This window comes from Neopelma chrysocephalum, unplaced genomic scaffold (genome assembly GCF_003984885.1).
Source record: "Neopelma chrysocephalum unplaced genomic scaffold, ASM398488v2 Primary Assembly neopelma1_68, whole genome shotgun sequence".
Lineage (NCBI taxonomy): Eukaryota > Metazoa > Chordata > Aves > Passeriformes > Pipridae > Neopelma > Neopelma chrysocephalum.
In genome coordinates, this window is record NW_020897727.1 from 327373 (window position 1) to 347961 (window position 20589).

Below are 20589 nucleotides of genomic sequence, written 5' to 3' on the forward strand. Positions count from 1 at the left end.
GTTTGTAATTTACTGCAAGTTCTGAGCCCTAAATTTCAACCTGTGCAGCATGCTTTTCTGATGAGTTCTGCTGATGAGGGAGGACTTTACCGTATAGTTCCTGGATTCCTTTAATATCATCCTGGGAAAGTCGAAAGTTCTTGGTGTAGGTGTAGATAGGCGCCATAAGAGCTCCTGGATCCTCAGAGTGCTCTAATCCCATGGCATGGCCAAATTCATGGGCAGCAACCAAGAAGAGACTGTATCCTGAATAACACAGTAAGATGGTGTTAGCTGTTTTCATGTAAATAGAATTGTGCCACACAGGTTGTTCAGTCTTACAATTTTACTTTCCTTGCTGCCCATCAAAAAAATCTCTCAATAGTAAACATAATAATTAGCATTTACAGCCTGCAATGGTGAATGCCACACGTATTGCCAGTAATGACATTTCATTGGAGAGATTCTAAAACCTCTTTTGTAGATGATGTTTGCTGCTTTCTCCCATGCAAGTGACTCTGACCTCAGTCTTAATACTTCTGTGAAAAAAAGGAAGTGTAGCAAATAACATCAAACATCTTTTTTAAGCACCGAAAAATTAAACTTGCAATCTAAATATCAAATCTTCCTTTTCACCATGAAATGGCTTTTAAGTGATAAACAGATGTGTAAGTCTGAATCAGTACTGGAGTACCAAATATTGTTAGGTTAAAAATCATAAAATGATCTTTTATTAATTATACCCAAACAGTACCTGAAATTTGGCATTTTTTTCTTCCTAAAAGAAAAACCTGAATCTTACATTTATTTGTAAATGTGAAAAGAGCCTTTTGCTGCACTTAATTTTGCCCATGGTAGAAATAAGGACAAATATTACCCAAAATAATTTTAAATACCCTTATTCACCATATAAACTTTATACTGTTTCGCTTTTTAAACATGTTTTTAATCCTTGGTGATATCAGTCACAAATGTATTGGTTTTTTTACATTTAGCATTTGTTTGTATTTTGGCCAATATCGGTGTATAATTATTGCATGCTAGTGAAATAGTATAGTACTTGTGGCTTTTAGCCTTGGAAGGGAAAACTGGTGGGGAGAAAAACATCAATTTATTTATTTGGTTGGTTTGTATTTTGGAAAGAGACTTCATCATTATAACCTTAGAAAATCTGTTTATTTCACACGAATGAGCTCTGGGACTGGCTCTTTAGCTGTAGACTCACATTTAAATGCAGGGATTTGTCTCGGATTTTGGGCTGGGGAGAAGGTGTGATACCACCACTGTGGTCACTGTTCAGCTGCTGTTTGTCGCTCTGACAAACTGCGTTACCTTGATCCGGACAGAAGCCCCACTTGCGGTCGTCGTCGTAGCTGCTGGTGGATGCACACCACAGCTTGCCATCGTTGCGCCCTGCACTCGTACAGGAATCGTATTTATTCCCAAGGAAGATGAAGGGGAATACACAAGGAGCTCCCTCTGAATTTCCACCAACTGTTGACATGGCTGTGGAAGACGACAGGAAAACGCAGTGAGAAGGGGGATCCCTTTTGCGTCTTCTCCTGCGCTACACACTAAAACCAGAAAGCGAGCAGAAAAACTGCAGTCCTTTGGAGAATATGAAGACCGAGATTAGAAGTAATATTTGAAAATTGTCTGACAGAGAATAAAAGAGTCTAAGCATTGCCATTGCAATGAACTAGCCAATAGTTTTGATGGGAGTAAGAGCGAGCCCCAGGCTCATGTTTACTACTCTGAGACAGCAGCAGTTAACAGTGTTTTGTAGAAGGTGGTGATTGCCTGGCAGGTATCTTTTGGTGGTCTTTCCTGGGGATATTTTAAAATTGTCTCAAATAGATGGAAGGTAGGATTAGTGTCAGAATTAGGTTAAAGGACTGTTGAGTATCTACCTGGCTAGTGGGTGTTCCACTGAAGTAGGTATCATTAAGAGGATATGAAAAGAATATAAAACTATTTAAATTCATTTATGCAACTACCTGCCAATTACATTTCCTTTCAAATTATGGTCTATCATCTGGGAAGGTTCATGAGAGCAATACAGAGACAAAGCTGGTTGTGACTCTAATTATTTAATAGTATTTATTTATCATTCATTATTACTTACTAGTAAGCCATAAACTAAAAAAAAAAATCACAGCTACCTCAAGCAATAGCCTTTTATGCTGAAAACAAAAGCTTAAACTAAGTGTATTTCTTGGTTCCAGTGATAGAGACTGTGTTACCTAGGACTTTGAATACATTGATTCCAGATATACTGGTTCTTTTATCTGTTGAACAATCCTTTAGAATTTTCTCTTTCTAACTGTGCAGCAAGTTATAATGAATTTGATCCTTTCTTTTATTATTATTTTAAACATCTGATATGTAAAATTGAAGTGCTACACCTGGTTATCAAAAGTAACAGGAAGCCAAATACCAGTGCATCAAATCTCTCCTGAAAATGGTTAGGCCATTTTCAAAAGACTCCAAAAAATTGAAAAGCAGGATGCATATAGGTTGGAATGTATCTTCAGGGGGCTACAGGGTGACTGCAGCTTCCCCTTGGCTCTGTTAAAAGCCAGAGACTTTAGAACTGCCATAGCTAACTTAGACAGTCTCAGTGCTTGTGGCTCTAATCTGTATCCTAAAATTGACCACCTGCCAAGCATTACAAGGCTATAAATTATTTTTTGTTCCTTTATGTGGTAAAACTCAAGTTAAAAAGTACAAAAAATTGTGAAGAAAGCTGAAATCTATTTTCGTGGCTAAACCATTTCACTTAGTTCTTTTGAATTGCTGAAAAGATCTATTAACACAAGCTTAACATACTAAACAGGATTTCTTTTTTCAAGTGTAAATGTATTAAGCTAAAATATTATTCATGCTTTCTTCTATCACATGAGACTTCCAGGGCCATTAACAAATTGTAATCTGCTTGTAATTATCCCTCAGTGGTAGCCATGTAGCCGGTTCAATTACATTTGTGTATCCTTGATAAACCTGGTGTGCTATGACATAAAATGTTGTTTACACAGATTGCTCCTCTTCCAGTGACTTCCTTGGCCACCTCTGTTGAAATTGTGTCTAACTCATCAACTTTTGTGTGCTCTGGTGAAGGTGTGCAAAATGAGACTTGTTACTTAAAACAATGACAAATTAGAGTGTGTTATGCAAGCAACGTTCCTCCTACCAGTCTCTGGACAGAATCCGTACTTCTTATCCCTATCATAGTCTTCCGTGGTTCCACACCATCGATATCCATCTGTCCTGCCTTCTGTTGTGCACTGGTCATAGGATTGGCCTTGAAATTTGAAGGGAAATTTGCACGGCTGCCCGTCACCATTGCCACCCATGGTAAAAAGTGCTGTAGGGAGAACGAGAGGAAAACGTCAACACACGAGGCTCAGCATCAACAAGGAATCACAGTATGCCAATGGCAATGTGTGAAGGTCTGTACAGAGATTAGACAGCCAGCATGTGTGGTGCAGTTCACACTTTTAGGACCTCTGTTTTACACCAACACTGAAGTGCAAGATAGATCAGGGATGTTACAGTCTCACAAGTGTAGAGAAAAGAATGACTGATTGATCTCTATAAGTGAGTTGGGAATGAAGAAAATTCTACCAAGCTGTTTGAATGTGATTTTGTGTTTATCCTTTATAGCCTGCCTCATAACACAAAATTGATATTCCTTCTTAAAACAACATTTAGAAAGAGAATTCTGAGAAAATCACTCATGGTCCTTAATCCTCTGCTGACTCATTTACCTTGTGTCAAAGATGTTAGCTAGAATGGCAGACTTTGGCCAGAGTTTCTCTAAAATGCTGGCATACAGTGAAGTTGGATAATAACCTGTAGGCTCTTCCTCTAGGTTTGCATCCCATTTCTGAGAATCCCCACAGCTGGGCTCAGGCACTCAATAAATAAGCAAGAGAGGACAAATAGGCTGCTCCAATAAAGCCGAACACTGGAGGCTTCTCTTGTCTTTTGCTTGGTCAGTGTTCCTGAAGGATGTGTATTAGTCTTGTATTGTCTGTCCAAATGCACAAACACAGCCCCGTGGCTCATCTCTGAGAACCAGAAATCTCTCTTGTGGATGAAGGAGTACAGACTAAACTGACTCAAGGGTTCTGGGATCTCTTTTAGGATTTTAGTAAACTGTTTGGATTATCTAGAGCAAGACAGATAAAATCTCACATGCTGATATTAAGAAAATGTATGTCCAAATTGAATTCCATGAAAATGCAGGTGGCTTGGAGCATCTGACATCTTGTGAATCTGTTGGTGTCTTCTCCTGGCTCTCTTATCTGTGGGAATCCTCGATGGCAGGACAGTGAGTGCCATGTGCTGGTGAGGAGAAACTGTGAAAGCAACACCCTGCTCTAGGCCTTGCACTGAACAGAGACAAAAAATCCTTCATGCAGCCATGTGCTAATTCCCCTAGAGATTTAAGGATGTTTGAATTCCCAGTGTAAAAGATGCATGATTTGGACTTTTTTGAGTGTCCAAGGGCACCTTTATCCCTCTCTCTCACCCAGTTAAAGCTGCAAATATGTATGTGGGAAGGCATACAGGTTAGTTCTAACTTTGCTGTTGTTGTTTTTGAGGACTAACCAGCCATTCCAGCCTCGGTGTCTTTGTGTAGGATTTGAGAGGGTTTACCTTTGCTTAGTCAGATACATCAGTGGGAAGTGATGTTACTTATGAGTGTGCTTCACTTCTTAGAGTAGCAGTAACTAAAACTACCAGACTTTCTGTGCCCTAAGGGTGACTGGGAATGGTTCTAACAATGGGGTATTGTGACACAGATGGTTCATTTTGCCTTTTCCACTTAAACTAGTAATTGGCCACAGCATCAGGGAAATGAACCAGTAAGTTACAGAAGTAAGTTCCAGTCCCACTAATGAGAGGGCTTGGAGTTTTGCAGTCCTGGCTCACATATGAGCTCACTGAACTTCTGATCTGCCTGAGAGAATGCTTCTATCCTTCTGCATCCTGGGCATAGAAACAGCTGCACAGAGGTCCTGTCTCTAGGCAAAGGGAACTGCAACACCCACTGTGCCTCCCTGAAAGAGCAAGCGGCAAATAATTGGTTTTGTCTCAAATGTTGCATTAAGTTCAGAAAGGTGCATTAATTAGGATTGTGGTTATGGTGATTGGAGAACGACTTTATTTTTTTAATAAAGAAATTATAGAATTGGAGGGGAAAATTAAACTGAGTTGTTTAGATGACTCATTTACCACATGAGCTGCTTCCAGCTCTGGGTCTGGCAAACTCTGCATTTTAATAGCCTTTTTTTATGTCGGTTTACATGTGGCTAAGTTGCAAAAACCATATGGAAAGTCAGTCTCTTACTGCTTTGTATGCAGCCTTTCTGAGTCACAGTCAAAATGCAGCTTTTCGTTTTGCTTGAGGCAACATCATGTGATGGTAACAACAATGGTTTATTAAGTTTTCAATCCCCCTGCCCTCCTGCCTTAACTATAAAATTGCTATAATGTAAATGAAAGTTAAAGACAGAGACTGGGTCAGTTTCCCCAAAACAAAAGCCTAATTTATGTGTAAGGGGATCTTAAAGGGCCTGACTCTTGTTCTGCCTCATGGCAAGCTCAGCAATTTAAAACTTGAAGGTACATTGGTGCAAGAGCAGATTCAGACTGGGCATTACTGATCTGTGAGCTTCACTGTTAGCTCTTCCTAGAAAAATCCACCAGTTGTGATGTCAGGAAACCTCAGTCTGGAAGGCTGCTGAACCCCCTGTGGCACAGATCCAAGGTGGAGGTAGTGCAGCTTCATGAGGGTTCTGCCTGGGAGAGCAGCAGCCTGTGAGAACCATGGCTGATGTGAGGGGGGTACAGGCAGAGGACAGATTTCAGCAATGTTATAGACTGGAGAACCAAAGTTGGGAACCTAAACTGCTTTCAGTGTCAGTGGAGTTAAGAGAGAGATTCAAGATCCCTTGATCCCATATGGCAAAGGGGAGGTTTGGCACATCTGCACAGGATTTGTGTAGTAACTTTCTGCTCTACTTTCTTCTGCTTTGACAAAGGATATTTGAATCAGTTTACAAAATTAAGGTACTGATCTGAGATATACTTTAGAAAAGCCTAATGCAGCACCATAGCTTTAAAAATGTTTCCATGTATGCACCATGGCATAATGAGAAGAATTGAAACTCACTTCAATAAGTTAAACATGACAGAAACGAAGACCGACAACTAGAAATGCTGCCCCCAACACAGACTCTGATGTAAATCCTCCTCTATCTGAATTTATTTGCTGTGGTTTAGCAAATGGTAACTTGGAATAATGAGTGAACAATGCCACTCTGGATTTAATAAGAACCATCTGTGAATAACTGTTCGTGGATCTTCCAAAACAATTACATCAGGAACAAAAGGCTGTTCCTTCTGTTCTGTTTCAGAAACCTTGACACAAGCATATCCAGGAACTTCACTTTCAGAACCAACTCTCCCTGACAGTGCTTCGCTGCTTATTTATTTAGCCTTGTATGACTTTAGGATTTTACAAAGGTATCATTTAGGGTACATGGATCTCCATTTGTCCAGTTACCTATAATCTGGGCTTTGCTCTAACTGTATCTGAGTATTTGGAGTATTTTAAAGAAATAAGCCAAATTTTTCTCTTTTCTGGCTGAAAGGATTAATCTGAGGGATATAAGATTTGGGGAAAGCAGGGAATGAAGGAGGCAGCAAAGTTTCAGGACAAAAAGATTGTGCAGGTATATACATGTGCATACATATAGTCTGCTGAAGTGAATCTTGGGCTAAAGAAGCTACTTCTGAAAGTCATGCAACTAAATGATAACTTTTTTTTTTTAATTAACTGAAGTCTGTTAAAAGTTCTCACTCCTGCTTGTTTATCCTCTTAGTTGTATAAATAGCTGCCATCATGGTAGATCCCAGCTCTAGATGTGATCTATAACAGGCAGTTAGGGTTTTGGAAATTCAAGAATAATTTTTTACCACATTGGGGCTAGAAGACTGACATGTTCTACAACATTGGAAACATCTAGCATCCCGATGCAGAAAATCTATAATCTTATATTGGAAACTGTAGGGTCTTGCAAACAAGCTTGAAAAAGCCCCAAAATCTGTCAAGCAGGAGTCCACTTAGTGCTTGGCTGCAATAGGATACTGGAGAAGTTTGGGAGACAGAGCACCTGAACTTTTTCTACCTACACATTCCTCGCACTTTTGAACGTTCTTAGCAGACACAAACACATTAACACACATACATGTGTTATAGCACTTGTGAGGCTTGCTGGGACATGCTGGGCTGTGCTTGTGCCTTGGGCTCACAAACCCCTGAAGATGTTTTGTTAGCTTTGCATCTTAAGCATCACTAATTTTCTTCCAGCAATCTCCATTCTCTTTCCTTGTACAAATTGCATGTAGCCATAATATTATAGGTAAATTTAGTACTAGTGTTTCAAGTAGGATTAGCACAAGTCTGAAAAGAAGCACCATTGCTTTCTGGTTTGTTCTCTTTCATAACTCTCTTATTATTTGTTATGACCCAGCAGTAGTAGGCAGGAGTTTTAGTGACCCTGTGGATCCATTGCTTGATATGTAAGGTAAAAGATAAGGCACTCCCTGCTAATATCTACCCAAAGCTAATAGCAGTAGAAAGGGAAATAAATGAATGTGGGAAACTGCAGTTCTGGGAATGTCTGTTAATATATGTGCCAGGAACTGGCAAAGAGGAGATGGAACAAGTGGCTAAAAGCAGCTTAGCTTCTCTACTCTTCTCACTGCTGATCAACTTGCTCAGTAGGCTACAGCCAATTATACTTAATTACTTCTCTAAAGGTTTCCTGCTGTGAGATGTACAGGAGATGAAATTCACACTCATACTAACAAAGTCTCTAAAATGTTGTATCCTCGAGATGTAAAGACTCATCAAGATTTTCAGGCACAGAAAAATGTGCTCCTGTTGCTTAACAGGAAACACATTGTCTTAATTTCATTTGAAAGATAATAATAAACTTGTGTATAATTTTAAAAAGTGTTGGCTACGTGAAGGTGTTATACACTTTGTCCAATCTTTAAATGAGTGTTTCCAAATATGAAGTAATTTGTTTGTGAAACAGAGGATTCTGTTCACATTCCAAAAAGTTAGAAATTAAGTACAGTCATAGCTTTCCTAGACCCTCTAACAGTTTTGTATGGATACTGATACAATGTTGTGGTTTCTGAAAGACATTAATTCCCATATCTAAAGTGGACTGTTGTCCCTGCTTCATGAGGAGGAATCCTAAGACATGCATTAAAAATAAAATCCTAAATTCTAAAAGTGCAAGTGCTCTCCTGGCTAGCAATTTGCAATGTACCAACATATAAATAAATTTGTACTGGCACAGATGTTAGCTTGAAAGTTGGTAATTTTCATTTTGAAAAGCAGTATGAGATCATTTAAAGGGTGATTTGTGACAATAACAGTGTCATGTTGCTCTGCAAGGGCTCCTATACAACCTGGGCCACCAGTTGGTAAAATTGTTAAGCAAAGCTATGGAGGTTTGACTTAATGGATTTCATCCTTAATAACTCATTTTTCTCAGCTACTGCTCTTGCAGAAGATGCAATTTCATTTGTTTGTGGAATGGCCTGCAATTTAGGGAGACATATCTCTCATTTAGTGTGCTCCATCTCCAAATTTGGCCCAATCCTTACTCTCAAAGGTCTTTCCTTGACTGTAAAACTCAACCTGGAGTGTCTTTGATGTATATATGGGGCTGACATTGCTTCAGGCACACATTCAATATGTTTGTGTGTTTAGAGTAAGACCCTGGCCTGGTTCTTCATCAGTTACAAACTCTTCTAAACCAAGGGAGAGTGTAATGGGTTTTGTCTGCTTAGAGGTAACGAGGAGCTGTAAATCTAAATCTGCCAGAAAGGAAGTGGGAAAAGTACAAGAAGAAGTGGATGAGCAACTAAGAAGGGAAAAGTCTACCAGGAAAAAAACAGTAGAAACATTGATTTACTTACATTCATGGGGACAGAAGCCATATTTGCCATCTGCATCGAAGTCTTTGGTTGTCGAACACCAGAGGAATCCATCATTGCGTCCTGCGTCTGTGCAGCTGTTGTATTCCTTGCCATTGAACCAGAAGGGAAATTTGCAGTATTCACCATCTGCATTTCCATACTTCACTCTAACCACTACAAAGAGAACAAACGCAGTGGTGAAATTAGCCATGAACTGATATAAAAAATACAGTTTCTGGACATCTTCTTTTCCTGGAAGATACTGATATAGAAATGCAGTCTGAATTTCCACTTTGCAATTCAATATGCTGCTGGTCTCCCTATTGGCATGATGATCATAGCTGAAATAATAACTGGCAATTTTAAAAGAATTACATGGGTATTACTCACAGTGAAGTGCTAGAATGAGCCCAGAAAAATATATATGTTGTTACCATGGCAAGGCAAAGTTATAAACATGCTGTTAATACATTTGGTAATTTAGTTTTATTGGTAACATGGTCTGAAATGTTCAGTATAGTTTCAAAGGTTCCAGGCAGCAGCTGAACATGAGCTGAGCATGCCTTGTGCCTCATAAACCATTTGGTTATTTTCAGTGTGACTTGAATGAGATCTGTTGGGCACAGGGGGACAGGGTGGAAATGTAGGCACACCCAGATCCTAGGATTTATTACAGTTTATTCCATGTGGTCTTATGGCTACAGTATTGGTGCTGTAATATATATATATATATTAATATAGATAATCCACTTATCCATAGCATTTCTTTTAATGGTAGTAACTAACTGGTTGCTTGAGTAGTATTTTCACTTATATGGAAAACAGTTTCCTTCTGTCTCTGAGGCAGGGATCCAGTCCAGGTAGCACAGTTACTAGTCAGTGACTCTACTAAAGGTAAAAGAAAGGCCAACAGAAGGAGGATGACTATTTTGGTATTAAAGTTCAATTATTTTTTTCATGGGAGGACAGATGAGAAAACTAGAATGTGAAATGAAAGACAAACATGACTTTTCATTCTTATTCTAAGTGTTCCAAATTGTTTTACAATACAAGAATTATAATTAGTACTATATGGAAAAGTTCAAGCGGGAAAGGAGGTTCCAAAGTACTAATACTTAGCCTTGTTTGTTTAGTTCAGGTGATGTTATCTGAACTTCAGTTGTTTCTTCTAAAAGGTGTGAGAACTGCCTGTTAAAGATTCTTGGAGGTGTTCTTAATCCACTGTTTGATGTCAATTTTGTTTCTCTCATCAGCATGAATGATTTATATACCAGTTGTTTTTAAGATACTATGAGTATATAAAAACTTGCTCAGGTGGATGGTTCTACTTTTAACAACTGGAGCCACAGCTTAAATAATATTAAAAAGGGTATGTCAGCAGAAAAACCTTAACCAGTCTGCCTCTTACAAATGAACTAAGAGGTGGTGTAGTTTGAATGCCTGAGAACTGAAGCATTCAAAAATGTAGTCATGGTTTTGTACTTTTACCACAATTTGTGAAGGTTATGCAGCATCAGGCCTATTTAATTCAGTTTTTCATGAGGCAGCAGTAGAGGAAAAGAAAGGGAAATCCTATGTGATGTTTATTACGGAATTACATAAAATTGTTGTTGAGAACAATTTAAATCATAAAAATCATATAAATGAGTTTTCACCTCCTAATATTTACTGACAGTCAATGAAAACATTTAGTGCAGTGCCCTGAAACAGCATTAAAATACAGCAGTCAGCAGGCTGTATGTTCTGAAACATTAAAAAGTCTGGTACCTTGTCCCTCTCCAAGAGTCCACAGTTCATCATCATCAAAGTGGGAATCTCCTCCAATTCCTGGCCCCGGTGCAAAGGCATGAGCCAGGAGACCGTCTTTGCCATCAAAGGGATAGCCATCACCATGTTCTGCAGGAGGAAGCAGACAAAATAGAGCAGTTTCTAATGACCTCAGCTCTGTCAGACTCTCTACATGAATGATGATTATCATGTGCCCTTCCCTATTCAAGGCAGCAGCAGAATACTCTAGTGAGGGAGTTTATTGGTTTGGGTTGTGCTGGCAAGAGAAGCAGCCAATTCTTACAAAGAACATTAAGTGTCAGTACTGCAGTTGTCACAACATGTTATTTTATATCTCATAAGTATTGTGGAAAGGAATCAAAGATTGTGAAGAACAGTGAAGTATTGTACATCAGATGCATGACTGCATACACTGCTACTTCTCAATGGAGACTGATAGGGAGCTGTAAAGTAAATATTGCAGATGAGGGATACTTTCAGGTAATTTGTATCAGTCTCCAACACAGAAATTGGAAAGTAAAGGCAGATTTCATTTTGTAGGCTACTCTTTTCCTTGTGCAGGATACTCACTACTTCAAGCAGGAAAGCAAAGCTGAGTGTCTCAGCAGTGAGCTTTGGGAAAGCTTGATCTTGCTGCTCTGAGTGCTGAAGGAGCCTATTTCTCCTCCACATCAACCACCCTGAGGCTCAGGCAGCTCACAGGGCAGCAGCAGGTTAAGTAGCTCTCCTGTTATTACACTGTAGGCTTTTCTTGGAAGTACACCACATGTGGGTAAGGCAGGCTGGCACGGGCATAGCCCTGGTATTCATAGCCTTCCCACCACACTGACCTGTGCATCAAAGCTGGCTGCCAGCATCTCTAGTTGCATCATTTCTGGCCTTTTGGTCTGATGTCTTGCCATTTAACAGAAGCCCTAAATACACAGGCCTGATTCTCTACTCTGTTACACTGATTTCAGGCTGGTGTCACTCTCTTAATACTAGTTCAGTTCATTCATTGCAGGACACCAGTGTCAGTTGTCAAGGAGAAGATTTTAACACATATTAGATGCTTTACTCCCATTTATTTCAAGATTCTTTGCTTAAGAGAAAGGTTAAAAATGAAACAAACTTGTGGATGTCTCAGCTCCTATGGATGTGACATGCAGTAAAGTGATAAGAATGACTGAATGTGGAAGGAGCTCTTTGCCCACAGTTTCTGAGCTGACTATAACCAGCAAGTTCTAAAACCAGCAGAAACACTTGTGCTTTTATAAGGCTACTATTTTTTTTTTTTTTTGGAACCGAGCTGGCCTGGATGAGGATCTGAAGTTCTGAGTGTACAGAATCTCTGAAGCTTTTGAGGTCAACTCATCAGTAGCTAAAGCAAAGAAAGCCTTGAAATGAAGGCTTTTACAAAGAGCTCAGTTATTCTTTGAACTGTTCACTTCACTTCCAAAGTCTACCTCCCAAGTGACTGGCTGTACAAGTGTCTTCATTAGTATTAAAAATTCTGTGACTGTCCAGAAGAAGTCAAAATTCCCTGTGTTTACAAGGAAAAGCTATAAACATTCTTTCAGAGGAAACCAAAATTAATTGAGAAGGCATGTGTACAACAAAAATGAATCAAGTCACCTATAATCAGCTGGACTCAAACCATAATTCAGTTTATGATCCATGTTTTTAAATTCCTCAAGACCAAAGAACATATTGAAAGCCTTCATTCTGCTATGCTAAAGAATGGAAATGAGCTGTGGAGTCAAAATTGAAACCCACAAATCCATTTTTAAGCTCCAATATGTTACAGCCTTCACTATCAATGGAAAACAGCGTACAGAGCTATAAATAAATGGTATGATGGCATTCCATTCTCTTCCATGGCAGGAAGCCAGCTCACATCATCTGACGATCTGCACCAATATTTCTCAGTGCCATTTCTGATTTGTAAATTTAAAAATAAAATTTTGCCCCTAGCAATTCTCTTTTGGAAAGATAAATATAGTAGAAGGATATTGTAGAAATACTTCTCTCTCTCTCTCATGTATAAGTAAGAAAAAAAATCCTAGTGAAATTAGATATTAGCTTGTATAAGCCAAGTGCAAACAAGGACAAGGTTTGCCAGAAAGGCTCGTGGGTGCTCCTTATTGAGGGTGGATCATTCCAATATGGAGGATTAATGACAGGAACAAAACCAAAAACATATGTAAAAATAGAAAAATATACCCCATCGGCCAAAATTAATCATAATGTCTGCTTCTCCATCGTTTATTCGGTTAAATCTCAGCGGTGTGACATCACTCCAGACTTGAAAGGCTCGAGCAAAGGCATCATCTACTGTCTCAGGATCCAAATCCGGGGTATAGCCTATAATCCTTAGAGGTAAAAACAAGAGAGAATTAACTCACAAACCTATTCCCTGTGTTAGTTGTTTACATGCTGAGTAGATTCAGAGGTGAACCAGTTAAGAGGTAACACTGCTGCACGTGAGATCTGAACACCTTCCTTTGGATTAGAGATATGTTTAGGTGTGGCTCTTGTTATTTATTTTATTTTGAAATTGATGCAGCGGCAAGAAGAAAATTATATATCCAGAGGCTGTAAAGCCTGCTTGGCAGTGAGCCTTGCACAAAACATTCTGGGTTTTGCATCAGCACTGAGACCAGAAAAGGAGCTCAATAACATTCTGAAAGTTTCAAGTGTGGATGGTTTTGCTCAGAAAAGCAGCCCTTCTCCCTCCTCTTTGTCGCTGTGTGTTTCATCCTACTGAATGCTAATCCTTTACTAGTGTGTAGGTTACGTGGGAAATAGGAGGAAAAAGCACACAAGATAGAGACATAGGCCTGATGTGAGAAAGGGACAAACGCTTAAGTGCATTGCTTTCTTCTTCATATGTTTTAGTTGGACTCCCTTGTGCCTTATTTTATAGCCCCCTGTCCTCTATATAAAGACCAGTTTCCAATTAATTTCTGCTGGTGCACAGTGAGGGAAACTACTTTGTGCCTAAGGAGAATGAGGAAAGATCAGAGGAAGCACATAAGCAAGTGGGAGCTGCGAGGGCTACCACAGTTTTTTTCAGTGTTTATTAGGTTAGTTGCAGCCTGAGGGATGCTTGGAGTCAAAACTTGTGAGGAAGCAGCAGACTAAGTCAAGCAGCTAAGACAAATCTGCTGTTCGTTCTCATTGGTGCTAAAAGTTTCTTCTTAGACCACCTCAAGGTAATGATTTTTTTGCTATTGGCTGTAATTAAAGCTGTATTGGTCCCTCACTCTCTAGCTGAAGATGAAGAAATTGAAATGTGCCAAACTTATTGCAGGAAACTTGCTTTAACTCATGTCTGTATATATTTGAAATGTGATTGTTTGATTTTAAAACGTATTTGGTGATCTCCATTTTTAGGACTGCTGAATGCAGATGAGTTTGGCCTCTGCAGTCAATAAGTACTGTGGTCCTCCCAGAGCAGATGGGTGGGTGAGATACTCCTGCTCCAGCTCCCTTAGGATGCTTGCTGCAAAGAGTAAACCCCAAATCTCTTTAGTTTCAACCAGAACCATAGAGTTGATCTTGAGAGGATTATTCCTGAAATATTACAGTGACAGAGGTATTAGTTAAAGCATCTGGTAGCTATCCAAACACAAGGGGATTCTCATTCAAGGAATCCTGTTTAGCCCTCTGAGCACCTACTCCAGTGCTCAGTGGCTTGTCTGATTGGTTCTTGAAAGCACTATGGTTATTGTGAGCAGAACCCACCATCACCAGTCAGTACCTGTATGTTATATGATTCTTTTCCCATTTTGGCTTTCTTGGAAAGAAGTTGTAATTGGCTACATCGGGGTTACCACAGCGGGGTTTCTTCATTGTCTCAATAGTATTCTGATCCAAGTCTCCTGTTTCAGGCAGCCCAAAAAATTTCTGCATTTTCTTCAGGGTATCTTTCAGGACAAACAAATTGCAATTGTCTTTTGGGCACCCATAGTATTTATTCAGGTATTGCTTGGAAAAAAAAAGCAGAGAACAAAGACTTTAACATTGATAAAAGAAATAGATAAACATCACAAATTCTGTAATTTGATGTTAGCTTTCCATCTGCAACTTGCAAGCTTTCTTTTCAAAATTAGTAACTGAGGCACCAGCAGAATCTCCTTAATTGACACAAAACATCCTTGATCACACAGCATCGCTAATTAAGCAATCATTTCCATTATTAGCTATAACCTTTACTTAATGAATTGCTTTTAGTAAGTAGAGCATAGAACTTTAATGTAGAACTACAGAGTAAAAATGGGTTTGTCTTTTTTTTTGTTTCTTTATAACGTTTAAACCTGCTTACAGTTTTAGATTCTGTGTAATGTTTTCTTGGAAGAATCTGGATTATTGAGAAGCTTGTCAAGGTATCAAAGCAACCTCACAAATGAGACCACATTATTTGCAAAGAAAAAACCCCATTGTTTATTCAGACTGCACAGAGCTGTTTGAATGATATGTGTGTTTGCTTTTGAGTCAAACATTGCTAAGACCTGAGGAAGAAGGTCTTTGGTAACATCTCAGTTGCTTGGACACTTCAGGCAATCAAGATCTGAGTACGTAAAACTCCATTGAAAGGTCCAGCACATTATGGCCAGACCGATGTTTCTGATACAATCATGGTGGCAGTCCACAAAATTATTTCTCATTAAAAAAATAGTGGTCATAAGAGGCCAAAAAGATGGGACAAATCCCATTATTTTCTTCTCTTCCCCAAAATGATACCCACTCAAGTCTCCTCCCTTTCTCTCAAGTATGGGTTTACGATATTTGATGATATTTGATGCCTAGCTGTCAAAGAAAAGCTACAGCCAAGTCAAAGGGCAGGTGTTCCCAAACTGCTGTGCAGGCCACCCAAATGGGAGCTGAGCACAGAGCTGAGACATGCCCTTGCCCATGGTGCTGTTAGACAAGAAGATTGCAGGTTGGTTTCTGGTAAAAATGGTCTGTAGCAGAGGAAGGAACATCCTTCAGGTATTGTATCAAAAATATTAACTACAAGTAGGAAAACAACTAAATAAGGTAAAGCTGCCAAAAATATATCAGAAGTATCAGGGAGAACTTATTCAAACTGAGGATTACAAAAAGCCTGACAAAATGACTGAACACTTAAGTTCTTGTGCCAGAGAGTATTCCCAAGGGAAAGCTACTTTGTGTGTCTAATTAATTGCTGAAGTTCACCCAGGAGACTGGGGATAAGACCACAACATCAGCAAAATAAAGCCAAGGATATTTGATGACTGTAGTTGGTCAACCCTGAATTTCGCCACCCTCCTCACTAAGTCCAGGGGAACCTCATCTGCCCTGCAAAGGAAATGGTTCAGGACTTACTCAGAAAAGGATTTAATCAAAATGTTACACCATTTCCTTCAGAAGGTTCTCCATCCACCATGATTAAGCACTGATTGGGCCTAGTTTTTGTGATTTCTGTAACTTCTGATGTAGTATTTCTCCAGCAGAGACTGTGGCACCAGCAAGTAAAGGGCATAGAGTGGTTTAACCTTTGCTTCCACTTAGCTGCTGTCTACACATAGTTAATGGGGCCTGGTGGAAATTTCGTGAAATGCATTAAGAACATAATCAAACAAGCCAGTTTGGAGGTTCTGTTCTTATCCCAATTTTCACTTTGGTGTAGTTTGATAGATTTTCTGATGCTTCTGCTTGCATCTCCCAGTGAAGTACCATGATATCATACAGATTGTACATCAGAACTGAAGTTTAGTCAAGAACCAGGCCTCTGCTCTTGCTGGTTTAGGTTTGGGAGCGAGATATATGACCAAATATAAAATGAGGCATGCTAAAGAATTTTACTTGCTAGGATTCTAAATAAAAAGCTAACCCCTTTCAATTTTTTTTAATGGAAATTTTACTGAAGATGAGAAATGAACATGACCAGCTGTTCTATTAGAACAGTCTTGAACAAAACGTAATGTCTACGTAAACCACATCTTGGCCTAGGCTGTGCAATGCAGTTTCCCCAGAGTCAGCAGGGAGCTGTGGTGATTTGGAATTTTGATCCAGCCCATTAATGAAACAGGGTCCAGCTGCAGCATAGCAATTTGTGTTCTGATGCTGAGTGTTGGGCTGTTCTGATGGAGGGTGTGAGGAAAGGCAGTCAGCTAGCATTACCCAAGAATACTCCAAGAAAGACAAAGAAGAACTACAGAGTGAAACCAGCTTGTAATTTTCCTCTGAGTACACATAATAAATAGGTTGTTGGAAAGAAACAGATGAGGGGAGACGAGGATTGCTGTTATTGAATAAAAGCCTGGCTGTGTCTAAGAAAAGCGATTATCTAAGAGTGGTTAAATTACTTAGACATGTGGGACCCCACTCTCCTCTCCCAAAAGCACTGGCCCCTTCCACCCCCTATCCCCTGGCTGCTGTGCTGCTAAGGCAAAACCTTGGGTGAATTTGTTTTGTTAAAGACTGAGGAGTGCCCTTTTTGGGTCAGTTTGTCTGTTTTTCCTAAACTCTTCAACACAGCTGCCATCTGGAAATTCTCTCTCTACCCTCCCCCAGACCTTCTTTAACCTGGCAAGATTTCCCAAGATGCACACAAACTCCTAGAGGAAAGTGACCAACTTTCAAATCTCTATGCCCTAAAATAAGAATAATTTATCTCAATCTTCCTTAAAATGGATTTACTGCTGAAGAAGAGAAATGTCTATAATTTACATGCTAAAATAAGGATAATCCATCTCAATCTCCCTTTAAATGGACTTCCCCTTAATGTCATTTTTATGAAGGTCCACAGGGCTAAAATAAGGTTAGAATAAAATGCTGTAGAGTTATAGCTATAATTTGCTAATATCACAGCAATCCAGACTTCTTTTTCTGTTCCAGACAGGATTTGGGAAAAAAATATTTCTTTAAACCCCTCATGAGATTTTTTTTCAAAGTCAAAACTAGTCACAGTGGCTTCTGAAATTCAAGCCTGCTTTCAATTGTAATGTCCCTTAAAGCTGTGTTTATGCAACACACGGTAAACACTCTGGAAAATACACTCCTGAAAGCTGTGCTACATGCATTAAGGAAGTCTCAACAGCCTTCACTTCTATTTGATTTAAGTAAGAAAACTAGATGTCTCTTATTTGCCCTTCTCCCCTCTTACTATTGCAATCTTTTGATCATTGTCGCGATGATTTAATAAAAATATTTTGTATGTTCAGACTTAAGGAAAAAAAACAAAACAAAACAAATCACTTTCTTTGCTGGCTTTAAAAATTTTAAGAGAGGAAACATTACTTGGCTCCAGTTGTAACTTTTGAAAGCTGATACCTTTGCTAGCTAGCTAGCAGTTCCAGAGACTCCAGGGAGAGAATGCTACAGTCATTCCTTAGCCTCAGCTGAAACAAGAAAGAAACATCTGCTTATGAAACAACAGTATAAATCTGAAGCAAAGATGAAACCAACACTTACCACTGCTAGTTCTTTGTCTGTTTTGGGAGTGCTGTCTCCAGGAAACTTAATGATTGGTGATGGTGCAGCTATAGTTTTGTGAAAAAGATATATTTGGATGAATAGTACTTGAAAAACGAAGCCACAGCCAATGTGAGTCTTCATTCTGCCTAAACTTGTGCTCTCTTCTTTGGAAAAAGCTTTTCCCCACCGTCTCTCTGTTACTTTAGCTGCACGGTGCACCAGTTGCTTATCTGCACATCTTAAGTCTCGGCACCGTTTTCCCTTTTGCTTGCTCTAGCAATTCCTTTGTATGTTTAAAACATCCAGATGCGCAGTCTCAAGCTACCACAAGAGGAAGTCTGAAAACTAGTGGAAACATGAGAAAAGGGCAGTTACCAGATGTGATTGCTGTGATTTTAAGGTAGCAACAGGCAGATACTTATTATTGCTGAAAGAGGCCACATTTTCTCTTCATTTGCATACATGAAAGTGTTTGCTTATGCCAGAGTGCAGGAAAAAATAAGATCTGGCTTACTCTTGAATGCAGAGTCCCATTTATATTTTAAATTAAAAAAAAAAGGAGAAAGAAATTACTAAACATTATTTTCCTGGCTAAGAATTTTAATTTTTTTTTTATTTTTAGCCTGTTTTTATGTCACAGACATAATGATATGCTTTAGTCATGTGCAGTCACACTCCTACACAGTGCCTTACAGCACACATTTTGATTATGGATTTTGGGCAGACCCTGCACAGGCCAGTGCAGCCGAGTGAGGCTCCTTGTCCCACTCCTGCTGAGGCTACACAGGCTGTGTACACAGGGCTCACCCGCACTTGGTGTGAGCCTCACTCCCCCCTGCTCTGTGCAAAACGTGCAGAGCTCTGAACAAGATTCTTGTGGCTTGTTGGGTTTAGAACCAGCTGGAGGCTTTGCCACCAACAGGCACAGTGTATCACCTTAATGTACAGGGTAAGAGATAATTAGGCAGATTCAGAAACAGAAATTAACTTCAGTAACTGATGTCAGGGGAACTGTACAAAATTCAGGGTTTACTTACAATGGGGGTTAGATCTGCTGGTGCAGCTGCCTTAGTCTGAAATTTTCGTGCAAATATGGCCATTGTCATGGACAGTCTATTTATTTTGTCATTCATAATGTTGCCAGCTTTGAGATGTTATTACAAGTGGAATATTTTTTTAGCTGAATACCCCTAATCTAGGGGTTTGGCTCATGACTTGTCAAGATGGGAGGTAATTTTCAGGATTCAGGCAATTCTGCATGAATGCAAACTGTGTTCTGGCCAGCCAAGTGTCTACAGTTTCTACTGAACATGAGTCCAGCCATGACAGTTCCTCTGGGTTTTATGTCACCATAAAGGTTGTCACAGCTTTCCACTGAATGTTAAGTGAAAGTTTTCCAGATATGACTCCTATTAACACAAGGCTGTTAATGAAAAGGAAATACTTGTCTAGTATTTTGTGTTTACTGGTAATATTTGATTGTAAATAGTAAATATTGACAGTTCTTTGATTTATGCTAATATCAAGCTATTTTGCTAACTGCACCTCATCATCCATGAACTGGATAGTCTTACATAAAGGCAAGGGTTTCAAAGGGTGGGCTGAGGGGCTCAGGGAGAAAGCATTTGCAGGAGCTTTTGTTGCCCATACAGTTCCACTGACAACCCAACACAGCAGCTGTATGCACTGCTGTGGGGTGAATCAGCCATGGGAAATGACACTTAATACTCAAGAGAGAAAAGGGAGCTACGGGAACTCTGTGCATGAATGGAGCTTTCTTTGTAAGCAAGTAGCTTTGTATTTATATCCACTCATCCTTCCAGGAGTGTAGCCAGTGTGGCTTGACTTACAGTGAACAACTTTCCCCTAATGGTTCAGCTCTGAAATTACACCTTCTTTTTCAGCTTTTCCCCACCAGCAAAACTCCATGGTCATTTAAAGAGTTGCCTTAATAAACAGCAGTTCTGAAAATATGATCCAGTTTTTCCAGAGCCCAGTACATATTTGTGGAGAATGACTCTTCTGCTTTGTTTGTGATGACAGCTCATATTTGTATCTGGCCATGTGACACTGTAAGAGAACAAAGGCTAAGAAAGCCTTCACTAGATGTGCCAAGTTGTTCTTAGCTCTCCTTAATTAAGCAAGTAAAAATATTATGTATCATGTTGCAAGATTCTGCAGTTATCTCTGTGCTCTGTGTTAGGTCAAGGGCTGCCATGAATCTTAAAGCAAAAGAACCATGCCATTTTCATAAGAATTTTAATGTAATTTATGACAGCTTAGTAGCTTTCATTTAGAACAGAACTGCAGTGAAGTCATTTAAAGCCAAATGTGTCCTGGCACATTCCTGTTGCACTCATAAGCCTCATTGAAAACTAATGAATGCTC

The 20589-nt window shown here is 39.4% G+C and overlaps 1 protein-coding gene across 1 annotated transcript in view; it reads right to left on the reverse strand.

Annotated features, from left to right (window-relative positions):
• MMP2 (matrix metallopeptidase 2) overlaps window positions 1-18532 on the reverse strand; it is a 32638-nt gene extending 14106 nt beyond the window's left edge. Inside the window, exons 1-8 of the mRNA XM_027685174.1 lie at window positions 18199-18532; window positions 14519-14745; window positions 12979-13127; window positions 10756-10884; window positions 8989-9162; window positions 3170-3343; window positions 1312-1485; window positions 91-246 (exon numbers count right to left, since the gene is read on the reverse strand). Of these exons, the coding sequence (XP_027540975.1) occupies window positions 91-246; window positions 1312-1485; window positions 3170-3343; window positions 8989-9162; window positions 10756-10884; window positions 12979-13127; window positions 14519-14745; window positions 18199-18342 (1327 nt within the window). The 5' untranslated portion in view covers window positions 18343-18532. The remainder of the gene's footprint in view (window positions 1-90; window positions 247-1311; window positions 1486-3169; window positions 3344-8988; window positions 9163-10755; window positions 10885-12978; window positions 13128-14518; window positions 14746-18198) is intronic.
• Between the last annotated feature and the right edge of the window lie 2057 nt (window positions 18533-20589).